Source organism: Nelumbo nucifera, chromosome 1 (assembly GCF_055504915.1).
Source record: "Nelumbo nucifera cultivar China Antique chromosome 1, China Antique-T2T, whole genome shotgun sequence".
Taxonomy (NCBI): Eukaryota; Viridiplantae; Streptophyta; class Magnoliopsida; order Proteales; family Nelumbonaceae; genus Nelumbo; species Nelumbo nucifera.
Genome location: NC_142649.1, coordinates 181,143,981 through 181,164,005, shown reverse-complemented (window position 1 = coordinate 181,164,005; position 20,025 = coordinate 181,143,981). Strand labels below are relative to the sequence as shown.

At 37.2% G+C, this 20,025-nt stretch overlaps 1 protein-coding gene and 1 pseudogene across 2 annotated transcripts; both read right to left on the bottom strand.

The window, feature by feature from the left end:
• Positions 1–1,020: 1,020 nt before the first annotated feature.
• On the bottom strand, positions 1,021–11,420 carry LOC104600418 (uncharacterized). The gene is made up of 5 exons (XM_088895488.1): positions 8,907–11,420; positions 8,612–8,811; positions 8,201–8,353; positions 2,615–2,686; positions 1,021–1,727 (listed from the first exon to the last, which is right to left on the bottom strand). Exons 2-5 carry the CDS (start codon positions 8,765–8,767, stop codon positions 1,059–1,061), a joined length of 1,050 nt encoding a protein of 349 aa, XP_088751614.1. The 5' UTR covers positions 8,768–8,811; positions 8,907–11,420; the 3' UTR covers positions 1,021–1,058.
• A 141-nt stretch (positions 11,421–11,561) lies between these two features.
• On the bottom strand, positions 11,562–18,791 carry LOC148804215 (potassium transporter 7-like; annotated as a pseudogene). The gene is made up of 9 exons (XR_016083722.1): positions 18,774–18,791; positions 18,669–18,677; positions 18,346–18,585; positions 18,012–18,251; positions 17,810–17,860; positions 14,734–15,086; positions 13,950–14,070; positions 13,352–13,604; positions 11,562–12,901 (listed from the first exon to the last, which is right to left on the bottom strand). The product of XR_016083722.1 is annotated as a potassium transporter 7-like (transcript).
• Positions 18,792–20,025: the final 1,234 nt, after the last annotated feature.

Genomic DNA, 20,025 nt, shown 5'->3' with positions numbered 1-20,025 from the left:
TTTCCACATAATGCAGGACATTTATAATTTTGAGACGTAACATGACAAATTATCTGATACCACTAATATCATCAATCCAATCAGGTTTATCTGGATTTTCCACTTGAATGGGGGCACAACCCACGAGAGATGACTGACGAAGTGTGAGAATACAAATTGGAATCTGAAAACATCCATGTGCCAAGCTCGTTTGGATTTTCCTCCTAAACACGGACTACCCACAGAAGATGGTAAAATCTTGGGCTGACAGGTGTGTGAGAACACAAGTTGGAATCTGAAGCGGCCACTTCATGCAAAACATGCCAAACGTTAGGTCTGTGTAAGTCTACCCCTCCCAAGACCCAGATGGATGGATAATGGCCTTCTTTTACAAAGAGAACAACCCACAAAAGAGACTTATTAGGCTGATATTTCTGTTCAACAACCGACCAAAGGGGTGCAACTTGGCTGGTCCCAACTCCCAACCCAAACCCGTAAATATATTTTCTACTTTCCAAACATCATGTATTTTTTGAACATAACCAATTAAGTTGCTTGGCTTGAAAAGCAGAAATATTAATATTTCAAGGAATTTTCTAAACCGCATCTTGAAAAAAGGGACATGAATCGGACTTGGCAAGTTGGAATCACCTAGAAGTAGAACTACGAAGTTAACCCAATAGAACACGAGTTACCTTGCAATTAAGTGAACTACACCTACTGTGGAATTCAGTAGGTACATTGAGAGCTTGTTTCTTGTGCTTGTGATTGAATACCTGCTCCTTGGTCTAAAAGCCAAATGACCAAAGTGAGACCCTCAATCAAATACCTAGAAGCAATATTTCATTTTTGGGGTATATGCCCAAATTTAGAACAAAGGGGAACGAAGAGGAGGCGAGTGGGTTCACCTTAAACATTTTGTCGCCAATGCCAGGTAGCCAAACCCCAAAGCACCACCGACCCTGATGTAGGCGGGATTCCATTGGCAAACCTAATACCACCATGGTTACAAATACCTTGTGGTAAAAGAGGATCAATTGATTTTTGATATACAAATACAAGGTACAATATGATATTTATTATTTCAACAAGTCTAAGAATACAAATCCATTCCAGAGGCTATGCAAAAGCATTGATGCTAACAAGTTCCTTGATCTTGCAAAAACAGCACCCATAACCACCCCAAGGAATATGAGTGGTACCATTCTTTGTACATTGAAATGTGCTAAAGCAAATGCAACTGAACTAAGCAGGATTGAGCACCACACAGGCATGTATTTGCTCAAGGATGGAAGAAGGAATCCCCGAAAGATAATTTCTTCCCATACAGGGGCACAGACTGAAACTACTACTGCATATAAGGCCATTGCCACAGGATCCCTAGCTATAATTGACTGCTCAACACTTGATACAGCAACTGGTGTGGAGGGAAGAAGGGGGAAGAGATCAAGGTTGATTTGAGATAGCCGGTTAACCAAAGGGAACGTAAGACATCCCAAGGTAACGTCAAACTGCCAATTTCCACTAAAGCTGAAACTAAACCAGTCAGATGGAAGAGGGTAGAACCTAGCAATGCAGCTATGAAGGATTGCAATGCCAGCAAGACCCTCGGCCACATCCGTTAATAGGCTGTATAGAGCTTGGCCTCTGTATGTCAGAGATTCCTTATTAAAACCCACTGCATGGGCCAGGAATGGAATTATCCATGATCCAACAAACCAGAATGAAGCGATCCAGAGAAGCATAACCTGCAGCACCAAATGATTCGTCTTTATTTTTCCTTTTCTACTCTATTATCCCATATCAAAAACTAATTTTAAAACAATGGAAACATTTTAAGGGATCATGTCCGCTGTGGAAGTGTACTATTCAACTTACAAAATCTATGCATACAATCTAAAATGAACTTAGCATGCATTAAAAAAATTTGATTAAGGGTTAGAGCCCCAAATTGTTGAGTGATGCACATTATCACCAAAAGTCCAAATGTAATGGGAGAAGGAATGTTTGAGTATTTTGACAAAGACAAGTGCAACTAACTATCAGAGTTTCTTATCACATGTGAAGAGTTCCTGTGAATTCATACAAGAAATCATACTACAGTATTGTTACATAGGCACTGATAAGTGTCATATGAGCAGCATTCTCTACAATGAATTTATTTGCTTCCCCACACAGTTGTGCAATTGTAAACATACATATAGATACTCCACCCAACAAGAAAAAAATGACATTAATGCCAATGAAATATTAAGGATTTGAGCCAACTGAACCCATTGTTAACATTTGGCAGATAAAATACAAGATTTTAAATAATAAAAACTTCAGAACTTTTTCGTAGACATGAAAAATGAAATATTGCTTTCCAATGAAATACCCATGTACCTCATTGTTAGTTTCCTTGAATTCCAATATAAGACTTTTTTTTTTTGATAATTAATTCCAATAGAGGACTTTCACAAGAAAATATGACTTAGTAAGTTTATATGAATTTTTCAACATTTAATGCAATAAAAACTGATTTGATACAACATTTAGATATGCAAGAAGACAAATATAGATTCTCCAAATTTTGGAGAATAACTATAAAAAATGGGGAAAAAGGAAACATGTTATATAAACCAATAATGCTAACCTGAAGTATGGTTTTTGCCGTCCATGGTACCATCCAAGGTTTTCCAGGTCCTTTAAAAATTGCATCTGCAGCCTGAAACATGATAAAGTGTGGTTGTTGTCAATTGCTACTGCCTTTTTTTTGGTATCCGGTGCTATGCACCATTAACAACTTCACCTGACCCCTTTTTCCCCAAAGTGCTGGTTGCGGGATTTGATTCCACACCAATGTTGGAACAAACCAGCCAACACACCAACGAGCCAGCCCTCGGTTGGTTAATTGCTACTAGCCTACTACATCTGTCATAACATTTATCCAAGGTTTCCCAGGTCCTCTAACAACTATATCTGTCATAACATTTATCTTCCATTTCTTAGCAAGAAATAAAGTGCACTCACTAAATACAAAGCAAACATGAATTGAAGTTTTGAAGTTGGGTCATCATCACAACTCATAGCTCATAAGAATCTTATTCCAACAAACTGTAGTTGGCTGGTTGCTTACATTAGCCAGCCTTCCACTGATAACAATGCAGCTGTTGAACATTGGTTCAGCTAGGGACCATGACTGAACTACATGCTGTAAAAATGAGATGCTATTTTGATGGTATTTTTTTATTGGTCGAATATGATAGTATTATGACTATAGAGATGACATTTATAATTGGAGAAGACTTGGTTCTTGGGTGTAAGACCTGTAATTGGTCTGTGATCGGTTTACATCCAGGAGTCTGACTTGGCAAGTTGAAAAATATGGATCTGGGGACACATCTAAGAAAAAGTATTTAGTACTAGAAACTTAGAAAGTTTGATGTATTGTGGATTCTAGCAGCATATACCTATGGAAGAAGAACCTAAGTTGATAAAGAAAGCCAAGAAATTTCAATTCAGGAATGACCTTGTATTAAACTAAAGACACTTTGCCAATTCAGGAGAGTCCATGCAATATACATGCCATGTGTCTCTCACTTATATGATAAAGACAAACCATTCATTCTGTCCCATCCCACAATGGAGTTTAACATGATAGACTAATTTATTAACCATCCTAGCACAAACTTAACTCTTTAAGTTTCTAACGCTTGGACCAAAAGTCAAAACAACTTGAAGAAACCAAGTACCACACACAAATACACAAAATAATTCAAACCTACTTAAGGAAAAGATTAGTATTTATGGGAAAACAAACTCCCACAATGAAAAATGTTAAGAGATTCTAAATTGTCTCAATTTAGGCAATACACGTGTAGGCTGACTCTTACTTTAGAGGGCGACAGTTTTGGCAGCTCACAGCTATTAAGTTCAATTCTATAGGAGCCCATCTAATTTGAGCAGTCACAATTGATAACATCCCTATTCATTTAGATAGTGATCACCAACAGCTTTTTACCACATTTTGATCCTGCACCAAGTCACCTTTGAAGAAATTGGGGCTCTTTGGTGATACAAGCACCCTTTGGAAAGCCATCACCATAACTTTGGTTGAACTCTGCACTGCCTACAGGGCCACTATATAGGAGTTTTTGTCTTGTTTAGGAAACCATGTTCTGTAGGCTTACATATATGCATATTTCATCATTTTTTATGGATATATATGTATCATGTTTTAGCAAGTTAGTTGTTTATGACTTCCAAATTCTAAAACCATGAAGTGTAAGTTTTCATATATGCATCAATTTTGTAGTTGCGTTTTAGAAAATAGAGAGTTGTTTATGACTTACGAATGGTAAGTCAGCATTGCTTTTGTAAATCAGTTATGAGGTCTTCTATTTAGGGGTGAGCAAATGAGTAGGTTCTACCTGGAACCAAATGAAACCGGCCTCGAACTGATCCTACCCAATCTGTTCCTAGGTAGGGTCTGGTTCCAAATTCTTGGAACCAACCCCCACCCAGGCTGGTTCCAACTTCCAAGGTCTAGGGGTTTACCCTACCTGAACCAACCCAAAGAACTGACCTTGGTGGAATTGGCATTGATTGGCCTTGGTGGAAAAAGTGTGGAACCAAACTTGCCTTAAAATAAATTCCAAAATACTTCCCCAAGCACTCATGGTTACAAAGACCAATAGACCATGCTCTCATTTGATTGGCCATTGAGCCACTTAAGTGAATTTAATATTTAAATGTGCATAATAAGTAATGTAAAAAGCAATATTTACAAAACTTAAATTATAATGATAATTTTTGAACTGAATATTAATATATTATGATAATCTACAGATTTAATCAATAAATGTTAAGTTTTAAAATTTATATTATTATTATTGAAAATCAAGTTTAAACATTTTATGATTGTGATTTCTAATCAATCATATGTATTGATAGTAACATTATCAATGATAAAATTTGTGATAATGTAATTATGTCACATTTATAATTCTTAACATTAGAAAAAACATAACTTAATATATGATATTATATTAAACTCAACAACATATATAGCTAACTAATTTGATTCTTAATATTATGGAATGTTTATTTTTTTAAAAGAAAGGTTCCATTTTTTTTGTAAAGAAATAACAGGTTCCATGGGTAGCCCTTGGAAGTGACCTTGGAATTACCAGGACCAGAACTGACCCTAGAACCAATCTTGACAAGGTAGGTTCTGGTTCCAAAAATCTAGAGCTGACCCCCACAGGGTAGGTAAGTAGGTTCCAGGTTCTGCCTTGGAACCAAACCGAACTGACCCATTCTCACCCCTACTTCTATTACTTTTAGGGAAGTTCTTTTGTGTTATTAAAAGAGGGATGTTAATTGTATTGAGTAGCGGTGCAAATTGGGCAAGCTTGGATTAGACTTTTGTCAAAATTTCAATGGACCCGGCCTGAAGGCCTGAGCCCAAACCTAACTCAGTCAAGCCAACCTGAATTACACCTATTGGGCGGTTACCAATCTAGAAACTTGATTGTATGATTAGTAAAGTGAATAAACTCATGGTTAGGTAGAAAATGTTGGGTGTTGGCCTAAGTTCCCTTTTGGGGTGCAGGGTGCTTGGTATGCTTTCCTACTATATAATTCCATTCTTCTTTTATCATCATCAACATCTGAGCCTTGTCCCAACTATATGGGGTTCAGCTACATGAGTCCTGCCATAATTCCATTTCATTATGATAAGTTAGTTCCATAATTCCATTATTTTACCACAAGTAATAAAATTTTAAAAAGCCACCAATAAAAAAGAATGTGTCAAGGATGAGAGAGGGTGAGAAGATCTTGTCCACTGATAGGGGCTTGGGGGGAGGGAGGAGGGGGGGGAGAGAGAGAGAGAGAGAGAGATGGTGTTTTCTTCAGGATTTGAGAGAATGGTAGGGGAGAACAGGAAATACAAGGTTTCGGGCCTGATTTAAGAATCAAAAACCATAGGGGATCTTGTACTGTATTAATATTTCAAGGATATAGACACAAAAATGAACAACGTAAAGTCCTTATCCTTTGGAACACTTCTATATTAATAATTCATGTTTTCATTCAACACTAAAAGGTCAAAAGATTCACAAGATCAAGGTTTAAACAGTGATTTAAAAGGCGCACCTAGACGCACAGGCAAGGACGCATTTCAGGGTATGCGCCTCGCCTAGGTCCTAGGCGCAGCTCTTTCAAAAGGCGCATGCCTGGTGCGCCTACGCGTGCGCCTTTTGAAAATTTGATGCTTTTTTGCTTTTATTGAACATAGCGGCTGGGCCAAGGGCTCCACCCCCAAACCCCCATGCCACGCCCCGCGAGGCCAACCCAAGCAAGTCCACATTAGGTCTTAAATTCTTAGTTTCCACACAAAAAATAATGATTTTGTAGTTTTAATTGCTTTTCAAGAAGACAAATTATTAGGATGAATGAATGAACAACATTACCAAATTGAGGGTTCTCGAATTTAAGACCTATTGTGGACTTGTTTGGGCCTCGAGGGGCATGGCACAAAAGCGACTCGTAGATTCAGGAATGTAATATGTTTTACATTACATTAGCTACTTGAAGTAATGCAATTGAGTGAAAAATTATAGGTTTTACATGCTTGAAAATGTTTTATATGTTTGATTTTATTTTTAAATTCTCATTTGAATATTCTTTACATCTTATGTTTATGTATTTTAATTTTAGATAATAGGTTTTTTAAAACATTATTTAAAATTTAAGTTTATATTTTTTATTAATATTATGTTTACTATTTTATTTTTGATTTTTGGCTTTCTTTTGAATTTTCTGGCATTTTTAATTTTTTAGATTTTTTTTGTATTTTTGCACCTTGCTTCAAAAAGGCATGCACCTCGCCTTGCGCCTTGCACCTCAGGCGCAAATTGACCCTTGCACCTTGTGCTTTTAAAATACTGGGTTTAAAACAGCCATCAAACTGTACTTTGATATCACCACCAACTGGAAAGACAACCAAGGAAGGATTGATGAATATCAAGCAATTTCCTTCTAAAATCATAAAAGCGATTTCTTTAAATATATACACCCACCACCCGAAAGCTAATGATAAAGAGTATGCAGATACCCAAGGCCTCAAAATGATGTCTTCCTGTTTTCAGATATTTTGTTAGTTCCATTCTTCCCAAATGCTCCACATGACTGCATAAATTATTAGCTTCCCAACAAATCTTTTTCTAATGTTGGCCTTCTAAACATAAGCTATGTTTGATTTGCTGAAGTGGGCCCCACCAAAGTCCAAACTTTTGCTCATTCTGGGCAACAATGAGTCTACATGACCTGTTTAGTTCACCAGTTCTTGCTCAAGTCTAGGCCTTATTCCAGCAACCAGCAAGAATGATATATGGGCTGAAGGCAAGAAAAGAAAGAATTCACATCACTAAAAGAAAGCAGTGCCTCACTTGGAATTTTCCTGCAGAAAAATGCAGGGTGAAGAGTATCCTTCATCTCATAAAAGCCTCCACAACTACTCAACTAGCTACAAATTAGTAAAACACAAGGGTACATACAGACCAAAATAGTACTATTAGAATTCAAGCTTTAATAAAAATCACATGGTTCAGAGGAAGCCTTGCTCATTCTATAATTTCACCCTTGCTTAGAACAAGTAAAAGTGAGCAACTTGGGTGCTGCAAGGTTGCACCTGAGCCAATTGGCCTTATTTCATGACTCAAATCACCTAATTCTAATTCCATGAAGCATAAAAATGCCAAAAGTGAAATCTATAATTTGCCTACATGCTAAAAATTAAAGCCCATAGTGATTCACTTCCGGATGAATAATGATGTTTAATCCATATAAGAAAGTAAGAAACTCTTAAAAGTTAAAGGTAGAAACAAGAAAGAAGAAATAGTTAATGGTGATGCTGGCCCCACACTGATTTGTGGTAATAGACACCGTAGACTGGCCATATCTTCAAACAAGCCCATTCTAATCCAATAATTCTAAAGATCTGATGAATGAACTTATTCCCAACTGTAAACTGCTTTTTCAATTCTAACTGTTATGTTTATCTCTATTTTAAACACTTAAGATCACCCAACAAGTGACACCAAGTGAAGTATGCAGTTGTGATAAGCAACAAGTACGGTTTATGCTACCCAAACCCAATACCATTAAATATTCCATGACAATGAAATATCAAAAATAAAACGATGTAGAAAGAAATTAGATAAAGAAAAGCTACCTCTTTTAGACTTAAAACACAATCCTTTTTTACAACGTCTGATCGATTCAGTTCAGGTTCGACCAGCTCTCCTGGGAGGTTGTCTTCTGAAAGCTCAGACTCGGATGTATCTGAAGAAGAGTCTTCATGCCTAAAGCACGAAACCTTCCATTTCTACAAGACAATAGAGATCAAAATTAGAGGGAAAAAAAAGCAACAAAGTATTTACATCTACATCTTATAAAAATTACTCGAAAGACAACCTTATTTTTACAAAAGAAAAACTAATCTTCTCCAAAATCTCACTGTCGTCTGCTGAAAACTAAACAAAAGTGAAGGGGCAAAGAACTGTCCAACAACATTGACTGAATTCTCATAGACTGAATATAAAACCCGAAAGCAAATTTGGACCAAAAATAAATATAATCTTACCTTGTTTGAAGACCTAGAATGAGATTCAACGAGACGTAAGCTCCTGTTGTTGAGTGGCCAAGAACTACCGATTCGCTTCAAAACCCTGACCCGAGGAAAGGAAGGTGATACAATAATAGGACGCCTGGCGAGACATTGGGAACAAGTACTCAACATGGGGCAATGTGTATTAGAACCCCGCGCAAAAAGCCCCTATTCCTCTGCATCACATAAATAATAAGACCAAGTTCTAAGCATCCGAAAACTATGGTGATGACACAAAACCCTAGAGAACTTTCTATCACAAAAACACAACCCTAATCCTCGACTTCATCCTTCTGCTTTAACGTCATAGGCGATAACTGCTCCTCTTTCAATTATGAAGGAAAGCGCGCGACTGAAGTGCGTACGAACCCAATCCAGGCGGTGTCGAACTGTTTGAGGACGATCGAAGTAACTCGTGCTGGTAATTGCGCTATCTTGCGCTAATTGCGTAGTGGTCATAACCTCTACACACCATGTCAATGGATTCGCAGTTTAGCACGTTTAAAGGCAAAACAAGAGAATGAAAGATGCAGAGAGATGCTGCCATGCTCGCGACAGTGGCTTTTGCTAACTGCAATCGCCCCGACGTCTCTCTAATATGGGTCAGATTGGTTGACGGAAGGTCCCATCCGATTATAGTGGATCTGAGACCGGTACACGAATACTACGGGAACGGGTCTGGACTCTGGATATCTATTAGCAAACTTTTTTTTAATAGAAAGGAGAAAAATTAGGAAAAATGCTAGAGTTAGAACGACATGGCATATTGTTATTGGCCCAGTATCATCCCTTAAAGCAACTAGTGAAAAAGGTACAGTACACGTGGCAATCAGCCAAACAGGGTTACGCATTACGCAACGCGAGTCTAATACGTAGGGCCCACATTATAAAGAACAACTCGGGCGGGTTGAATCCGGCTTAAAATCAATCGTAGCCCAATATGAAGTAAATCTTAGGCTTCTTAGCAGACTCGAGTTTGGCCTCTCAAGGTTGGGTCGGGCTGGTCGGATCGACTTGAAGCTCACAATGTAATTGAGGACCCATTTGGTTTCTGGGAATAGGGGTCTGTAATCGAATAGCCCATTTTGATTCCAACTGTTTGGTTGGGTAGAACCAGTAAACATGCGCACATGGCAATTTTTTATGATAATAATAATAAAAAATAATATGTTTCCAAAATGGCAAAATCTTGTATATTGCTTATACCAATAAAAATTAATCTTATTTGTCACACTTATTTTTGTCAATATGCTGAATATATGATATTAGAGAGGTACCCAAATGTTTTCTATAGAAGTTTTTATATTTTTTATACTTTTGTGTGTTTTCACCTTTTTTAAATTTTTATTATTATTTAATTATGATATATAGCATTGACACATTTGATCCAAAAGGCTGAATTGTTGACTTGTCACCAAATAGGAAAACAAGTTCACTTTTGTGTTGGTTCAGAGTCGGAATTGGAATCGGAATCGTAATCCGTCTCAGAAATTGGACTGGTCCATTCCTATAGTGTGTTTGGTTCATATAGAAACTGGAATCAACTGGAATAGGATTTCATTCCCGAGGGAAGAGGAAGGAGTGGTCATTCCCTCAAATGGGGGAATGCCATTCCACCAAGAATGGAAATGGGATTCGGATTCTGTCCAACCAAGCAGTTGGAATTGGAATGGCCCATTCTGATTCTGATTCCAGACCCCTATTCTCGTAAACCAAGTGGGTCCTTATTTTTCTTTATGATAAATTGCTATAACCTCCCTTGAAGCTTTTGACCGTCACTAAAACCTTCTCTGAATTTTGGTAATTGCAATCACCTCCCCTAAACAATTACTATTGAAGCTGATTTCTTCAAACAACTTTACCTTGGGGAAATTGATATGATGATTAAATGTGAAAAGTAAATCAATTTCAAAAAAGATATTGGAAGGGCTTGGGTAGATTAATATGAAGAGAAAATTAGGAAAATAAACATTTTGGTCAAAAGCAACTGCATGGGTATTTTGGACATTTTTGTGCCTCTTATTAGAAGATTCTAACAGGGGAGTCTACTTGCAATTGTGTTATGAAGTACATGGGAGGTGATTTCCATTATCAAATTTAAGAGGAGGTTTCAAGGGAGATTTCAGCAATTTACTTTCCTTTAATATGGTTAATTAATATATGATTCAATCAAAGAATGAGAGTTAATTCCTTAAATATAAGACTTAATAAGAGAAATTGAATGAGGAGAAATGTGTCCTCACAATTAGAGAGGGACTTAAATATAAGACTTGACTTAATTCCTCAAATTATATTTTGTATCCTCACAATTAGAGAAGGACTAATTCAAAAATAAGGGTATTTTAATCAAGAGTAGGTTTAAATGAATGTTAATGGGAATTAATACCTTAAATATAGGACTTAATGAGAAGGATTTGAATGAAGAGAAAAGTTGATGTTCAAATTACATTTTTGTCTAGAGAGGGATCAAATTAAAAAAATTGGGGTATTTTAATCAAACAAAAGTTTCACACTATCATTTGCACTATTAATAGTAGTATAGATGGTCATTCCCTTTTTCCTTGGGAATGAAATCCCATTCTAGCTGATTCCAATTCCCATTCCAAATCCTGTCTGAAACAATAGGAATAAACCACTCCAATTCCAATTACAAACCAAACAGGCCCTGAAAGTTTTCAGAGTATTATTGCTCTCCCATGGAACATAATAGCCTAATAAGAGGTTGTCGTAGCATTGTATGAGAGCAATGTTGAATCAGGCTGCTGATGGGCTAAACTGGAGAAGCACAATATGAATATGGAACGATTTTTTCAAGTATATTTGCTTTTAGGGAGTTTGAGATTGGACTAGTTCCCAGATTCGTGTAGCCCCCTCCTTTTCCAAATTTTTTGTTTGTACTAAGAAAAGAAATGTCTAACATAAGATATACCATTAATTCATTTGATGGATTGGTTATAGAAGGGATTATTTATCAAAACATTGAAGTACAAGAGGCTAAAGTGATGTAAAAGCAGGTGGATACAAATCAAGAATTTCATGAGCCATGTATTTGAACCCAGAGGTTTTGCTACAATGAGGCATTGGACAAATGACCTGTGATAAAACTGAACAGTATAAGTATTAGCTCCATGGGTGTAGACTTGTTAAATATTTTGCTGCTCCTTTTCCAAATGTTCCAGAGAAAGAAAAATGTTTTTGTAGTAAATCCTGATGTTGGGTTTTATTTAAGTCCTTTATTCTGGACCACCAGAGTTGGACTTTGCATCTACATGAATCATGCTTACCTCAATTAGAGTGATACAAGGGGTATTTAGGGCCATTGCAGTCCTCCGACAGTTCTTCCGGAGGAAGGAATGTGCCACATCAACAACGAACTTCTTTAGAAAGGACGAGCTCCAAAAGTTCTTCCTTGAGGACCTTAACCTGTGGATCTATTTACTTGGCATTGGGTATGTCAAGCTAGACACAATACCTACAACTCAGCCAAGGGCATTCCTGCTCATACAGAGACTGCATGTTCTGCAACTTTGGTGACATGCTGATTCTCATGCTAGTCATATTCATTACTTTCACTGGTATCAGAACATTCCCACATCATCAGCATTGTCCCAAACCTCCCAAAATCCCGCACCACTGCCATCTGGCCATTGACAGAGCCTTCTGAGAATGCAAGACTCTCAGCTTCAAATTGGACGAATTTAACTATGCTCATCACAAGTGCTTTCAAAGTTCTCTTCATTCTTCAAAACATCTTTGTATCCATATCAAACAATAAAACGGTACAGCCTATAGCCTTTTGGTCCAATCTGGCCAATGAGGCACCGTTCATCAACAGAAATATAGGGCACAGGAACATATGTACACACAAAGACAAGCACCTGGTAAAAAGCTGGGAGATTGATCACGAAATGAGAGAAAATGACTGAACTCCAGTAACCAACTCTGTAGATCAGACCAATTCCCGGGACCCTTGTGATCCCCAGGCTGGGACCAAGTGTGAGGATCCATTTCATTGAAACCTTGTTTTGTAGGTCAAAGATATACTTCCGCTTGGTTCCCAAGTTCCAAACAAACATAAAAATCAAGAAGATTGTGGACAGAACAAGAGGCATCCATCCCCCCCTGAGGGAGGGATCTGTAGAAAGGAAGATGAAAGACAAACAACCTTGATCAAAGGCAAATATGGCGTTTTTTTTCTGCCATACAACGATGATTAATAGTGCCACCAACAATGAATCACAAACATAACAATCATGCATATAATGCCTGAAATTAAGAAATACAACTCTTAGCTCTGAATACAAAGGAAACAGCATGTCATGGGCCCAACATGCTCAAACCTGCATTCCTGCTGAAGTCTAAAATTAAGAAATGCATCTCTTAGCTCTTCAGACCCAACATGTCATGGGCCCGAGCTATGTCTGCAATTATGTGGAATCATTGGCCTGAACTAGGGACTCAATAAGAATGAAGGAAGGTTCTTAATGAAATGGCCCTTGCAGTTAGTACAAGCCAGATTTGAGCATAAATTGTTTTATCCCACTACTTAGGTACCAAGTTGGACTCCAGTAGAACTTGGTCAACCCCACAATATAAGGATCAACGGGTGGGTAGAAATAGCAAGTAGTCAAATACATATGCCCATGCAGCAAATATATGACCAAGGCAACAAGAATTTCAAAAACTTAACAATTATTCTAACCAAAGTTGAATTACCATAGAAATTTCCTATAATGGTTGTTTAATGGAAACCTATTGTGATTGGCAGACAGAGAGTCATAAGGAACCAGTTTTATCTCCTGGATATAGACCTAAACATATATCCATATTGACCTGTGTACAACCTTGACACATGGGAAACAACCCAATGCATGGAATTGTTTGACAATCAAGAATGTTGCAGAGATGACAGCCTGACTGGAAACAACTATGGCCAGATTTTCCACCACAGACACTAGCCAAAACACAACTTCTACACAATAACAAGTAAAAGAAAAATAAGTTTGTTTTTAATACAGAGTAACGGCATCACTATGTAAAAGACACAGAAGAAGGGCATGCCTGTTTATCATGAGAACTGCCAGTGCGTTTATCCAGGGATCCTTTACACCATTTATAGCAGTCTATTTAAACTATCCAATAATTTTACATGCTATTATGTAATTTTTCTGACTATAATTAAATGCAACATTTTTGATAATCAGAAAAGTTGTCATGCCAAATTTTGATCCCCAAGATTCCCCTGTCAGCACTGATCAAAGCATAGAGCTCATCAAATCATAGTGCCTAAACCTCCTTTCCCACCTAAATATGCAGGATCTATGCTAGAATGCATAAAAGCTTATAGATATGAAAGAGAAATTCTTTGAAGGAAATGCTGCCTGCCCCATATATTGAAGTACAAGACAGGGATAAATAATTCCAGCAAATGCAACCTGATCATGGCAAAAATTCCTTAGGTTTGATTTGATGAGTCAATACCTCTCATAACAAAAGAAATAACAAGAATCACTAGCACAACCACCATGTGATAGAACAAAGAAGCTTTCAATCATGCCATACAGATTCCACAGAAAAATAGTTAAGTGCTCTAGCAGCATCCATTTACCTGCTCTCTCAACTCAACAAAACCTTGTGCCATTTCCAACTATATTGGGTCAGCTACTTGAATCCTGTTCCACTATTCCACTCTGTTCTGTCACATATCCATTTACCTCCTATTCAATATATTAACTACACATCCAAGCACTTTGATTTAGTTCATAATGGTTGACTTAAATTGTATATTGTCAATGCATTGCCTTTCTGCTATTTGGGTGAATGGTTGTCTTCATGTTCATGGGGCAAGAAGGCTTTATTCAGATAGCTGCTAGTGGACCTTTATAGTAATCATCCTTTATGGATGGAACTTGAAAGTGATATAATTCTTGATTGGGCCCAAAATTTAAGGTGGTCCATATTAATTTAGGATATTGTAATTGATACATGGGTGATGGGATAGTTAGGTAACTTCGTACCCATTGACATTCCTACTCAACAAAGTGCAGATTTGGTCAATGCATCAATTGTCCTATATGGTATAAGTCAGTTTCACATACCCTTACGGATGTACTTGTGAAGTGATCAAGGTCTGCAAACATAAATTTATTTTCTGTGGATGAGAAGAAAGCTTAAACAAGTTCACTAATCAGATTATTAAAGAATAACACATCAATAGAACCCCAGCTGCTTCCTGATTCTCTGAAGAATTTGTAAATATAGTATAGGGAAAGAGCACAGTAGACTTTTGGGTTCCACTTAATGATATTGTAGATGCCAACCATTGCAATGGATACTACCCATAGTATCACAACAGGTGCAAACATAAAGGCCACCTTCTTGGTACCATGGTGCTGCAAAGCAAAGAGCCCAACCAATATAATACTTGATGTGACAACTAATACCTGTATCCCTATGAGAGTGAAAGTAACTTTCATGCATGTGAACAAGAAAAAGGATAATAGGAAAAATAAGGATTATATGAGCATTTAAAATTAGAAGCTATTTACAAGATCCCTTCCCTCTCCATAGCCATAATAACAGAAAACGGCATTCCTTCCAGACTCAGACCAGACTGGATAGCTGGATCACCACAACTAGGAACCAGCAACCAAAACAGTTTTCAAGCTTACTCCCTTTTTTATCGGTAACCGGTTGCTTTATTAATTGAAATAAAACTTATTTACAAGAGGAAGTTCCAAGCACTCCAAACAATTTTGAATTGCATCATCTATCAATCTCACCAACATTTTTTTTGGATAATTATTAATCTCACCAACATATGGTTCACCTATACAAGTTTTCTTTATAAAACCCTTTGTTTGGCTAGAGCATCAACCAAGTTTGCCTCCCTTTTGTCCATAAAACTTACACATTTACATATATAAATATGTTTTATACCTACTAATAATCTAGAACTGTTTTCCATTTTTTTAATTTTTTTTTTCACATTTTTTATTTGAATGAGTTGGCAATCCACAACTCAGTCACCAAACAGGTTCAGTCTGGTCTGAGTCTGACAACATTGATTCCTTCTACTCTAGAGAATTGAAGTTGCCACATCAAAATATTACATGATACCTCTTCTTCCTCCCCGGTTCCCTTTCTCTTCATAACATCCTGAAACACCTATTTGCTTTAATTTTTTATATTCATTAGCAAAATAATGGAATATCATTCCTTACCAAAGCATACGTAGCAGCAATTCTTCACAAGTAAAAGGAGAGAGTTTTAGAAGGCATCTATCTAAGTTCAAGAAAATTGTAGCTGAGGCACCACAAGATGCAAAAATAGCTCACCCTCATCACACCACTTGTAGGTTCACAAAAATTGACTGACATTGAAAGTTTGGAACCCATCTGAACAAGTGTTTCAACCAGACTGCTAAAGACAACTCTCTTATCTGGTAGCAAAGCCACCAAGGGCCTTAGAGCAATTTACCATCCAATCAATTAAAATGTCAGAGTCATCAATAATAAGTCTCTCAATACTAGTGGCAACTGATAAAGGCCTTGCAACAAGAACAGAATATTTACCCTTGCAAAATCACACAAGGTCACAGGACAAATTAGATAGTGTAATCACCCCATGGCCATCCCCAAACACTCGACAACACCTGATGGACCCGCCCAAGGAGCAATGGTTGAATTTTAGTTTGGTAGTGCTCACTTGGCAGAAAGCACACTTGTATCATCTTGGTTTGTGAGGAGGGTAAGGTTCCAAAACCCTAAATAGCAATTATATTGAGCATCTTTAACTTCTTTGTGATTTTTACCCAATGAAATTAATCCTAAAGAAAATCTCTCCATCACTCTTTGTTGTTGCATCATCTGATTCCAGAAAACTCTTGCTTTTCCTTCCTCTTATTTACTCAGAAGTGCTACATATAACATGGTTTTCCTCATGATCTTACCATGAGTGATAACATGATGTGGACGCGTATTGGGAGCAGCAGCAGCAATTATCCAGTGTTCTCATCCTATCCAATTCGGCAGCAATAGTCTTATCCATTCAGCAGATTATATTAGACTATCTTGTTATTCTTATCTTATTAAGTTAGTAGATTAGATTATCTTATCTTATTAGATTAGGATTAAGAGAGACTTATCTTATTAGATTAGGATTAAGAGAGATTATCTTATCTTATTAGATTATGATTAAGAGAGACTTATCTTATCTTATCAGTCTTATCTTATCAAGATAGAGTTGGAGGTCTCCCTATTCAGCAAGGAGTCTCCCTAAGAGCAGGACTCTTGTAATCTCCTATTTAAGGAGCCACTATTATTGAATAAAGGCATCCAAAATTTCAGTCAAAGAGAAGAGTAAAGGAGAGTTAGGGTGATCTCTTGGACAAATCACCCCTTAGGTCGCCACGATTGGGTCAGCACGCAAAGGGAGGGGCAAGGGGAAACTAGAGGTTCTCCCCGTGGACCAACCCGTGACAAGATCCTACGCCCGGGCCCATAACATAACATGGCAAGGTTAAGCATTCATGATGCCCCTATTACTTTTGTCACATGCATTGCTCCACAGAAGGGATGAAGATGCATCAGTTCAACCCCAGAGAAGATGATTAACATATTTCAAAGCATCAGTCTCCTACAAAAGCATATCTAATAATTATAATGACTTACAAGTTAGGTGATGCTGGAGAGGTTCATGGTGGCTGCCCACTCCTCTAGAAGAGCCAGAACACCTAACCTGCCACACAAGACCGAACCCCCACCCCCATAAGAATGTAAAAGACCAGAACACCAAACTTGCTTCTTTCTGATTCTATCCCACACCCTTCTGTGGCCTCATCTCCTGTTTCAACACTTCAATGATTATTTACTAGCTCAGTTAGGTGTCCAATGAAACTAGCTCACTACTCCTTTGATCCATTTTCTTCACCTGTACAATTCAAGTGTTGGGTACTTGTAAGGGTCTCAGTTTGTAGTTTGTTTAGGTGTATCTAGACAAAATTTTGTTTTTTCCTGTTATCTTCAATAAAATATTCTTTGATGCAAACACAAAATAAGATAAGATGGCTACACAATAGTGCATAGTTACATATTTCAAGGCATTACTAGCTATCAAATTCCAACAAAATTCTGTGAACTAAGCCAAAGGAAAAAAAATGGTAGTATAACTCACCATTAGGTAAGTTTTTGTCTCGAATTTGAAACCCTGCTATAGATGATATAACTACAAGTTACAAATATTTAGTTCAGTACAAGCATCATGCATGACAGATGGAAATAAACAACAAAAAAAAAAACTTACTATAGACACTCCATTTTAAACTTTTATAGAAAAATGTGAAAAGAATGAAAATGGGAAAATAAAATTTTCTTACCAGAAATTGCAGGTGTTTATGCACCATCACCTATCATCATGCAAGCGCCAAGTACAACTATAACAAGTAAAGCACTTCTAATCCTTTTATGCTTCTCGAGAAATTTTCTCAATCAAGATGCAGCTAGGTTTCAATTCAAGTGACCGTGATTATAATCTGTTGAGAGCTCCTCATGAAATGCTTGTTGATTCAACTTTGAATGTCTACAAAGAAGTGCGTACAAAGCAAATGTTACACCACCTGTATGCAATTTCAAAAATATCAGAAGATATCCATTAAATGGAGGACAGAAGAGCCGTAGTATCAATAAAAATAAAATTGTATCACTTCTAACCTTCACAATTATCATCTGCACTCAATACAATGATGACATGCTTCAACAACGGGAGCAGTGTAAATCCAAAAAATGAAGGAAAGTACTCCAAATACTGCTTCCTCATTTTGATAGCTGTGCAACCTCCCTGAAAATGTACTTCTACAGGCATATAGTGAAGATGTGCTCAAGTCACCATATACCACCCCAAAAACTCTGATATGCTAAAAGGAGGCATCCCTTATACTGAGTCTTTTCGACCTGATTAAGCAGAAAAAACAATATAAATGAATTACTAAACCTCTAATTTAAAACCATTCTATAATGTTCTAATGAAGATTCACAGGCTTGTACTGCAGGATGCAAGTAATATCTTATTGTAATGAGAAAATTGCGTAATATGGATATTTAAGAGGTTCATAGACTCAATAAAAAATGAAATCAATGACAAGTGCTGCAACACACATCACCTAGAAAACATAGGAATTGTTACACCCCTTTTAGGACTGATCTGAGAACAGCAGGTTGCTATCCTGATACAATTCAATGAACCATCATTTAACTACAATCACTAACCCAGCATTCCTTATTTTGTTATTTGAAGCCCATCTTCTTAATTAATGAAGCAGTCATATGCCTACTCTTCACTTGCTTGAAATCTTTTTATTTATAATCCAAAAGAGGAGGGTGTACATTAGAGGATGTACTAGGGCCTTAATCAAAACAAAAAAAAAAAAAAAGCAAGAGCCCAAACAATTAAGAAGGCATTGTATTTGCACTATGCAAAAAATCCCTTCACAAACCAGATTTAGCTAACCCATCAGCCACATGATTCAGTTCTCTGGGAATCCATCTGAATCTACACAACGTTATAGAACAAATTTCATGGATTTCATGTAAGAAGTGGGAGAGTTTCCAAGGGCCTGATTCCTGAGCTTTTGCCCACTAGCATTCTGGAGTCACCTTTCACTACAAGGGAGCTGATCTAAAGAGCCTTAGCAATCCTTAGACCTTCTATAAGTGCTCCGATTTCAGCTTCTAGTGCATATTCTGCTGAGGTGGGTCCAATGTAAACCCATAATAAGTCGCCACTGGACTTGCAGAACAAACCCCCAATTCCAGCAGCTGTAGGGGTTTTGTGACCTTTTCTAAGACTGTCATCAAATTGAAGTTGTACAGCAGAGTCCTTCAGTAATCTCTAAACAATAGTCACCTTGCTAGAAGTCTCTCACCCAATCACTTTGCACTCCAAATAAATCTTCACTGGATTCCAATAAACTATTCTGCAAAAATATGTACCTTAGAGATGCATTGTGAAAACCTAGAATTAGGATTACGTTGCTATGACAAGTAAAAGTAAGATGTATTATCTAACGTAAATAAGAATCCTAGGACTTACAAATAGAGGATATAAAACATTAAAATATATCTTACATGGGTGATGCAGGATATCGGGAATAAGGAAAAACAGATCAGAAATATAAACCGGAGGGAGTGGAATTGTGAAATCACAGCATAAACCAAAGGGTTAAGAATTTTTGCACGGCAAATAACGTGGGGAGAATGACTGTTCAGCCCACTCAGAATCAGAATTTTATAGGGGGGGCTATTAGTAGACTATGGGAGGCTGTAATTTCAGAATTCTGCAGTATATTTCTCCCAATAATCTGTTATCCTCGAGATTAAGAGTTTTCAGAATAG

Bases quoted from the DNA above. Each gene is read 5' to 3' on its own strand.
- LOC104600418 (XM_088895488.1), bottom strand. From the start codon at position 8,767: ATGTTGAGTACTTGTTCCCAATGTCTCGCCAGGCGTCCTATTATTGTA. The intron at 8,354-8,611 runs GTAAGATTATAT...ATTGTCTTGTAG, and splicing joins ATTCTAGGTCTTCAAACAAG to AAATGGAAGGTTTCGTGCTT. The intron at 1,728-2,614 runs GTTAGCATTATT...TTGGTGCTGCAG, and splicing joins CGGCAAAAACCATACTTCAG to GTTATGCTTCTCTGGATCGC.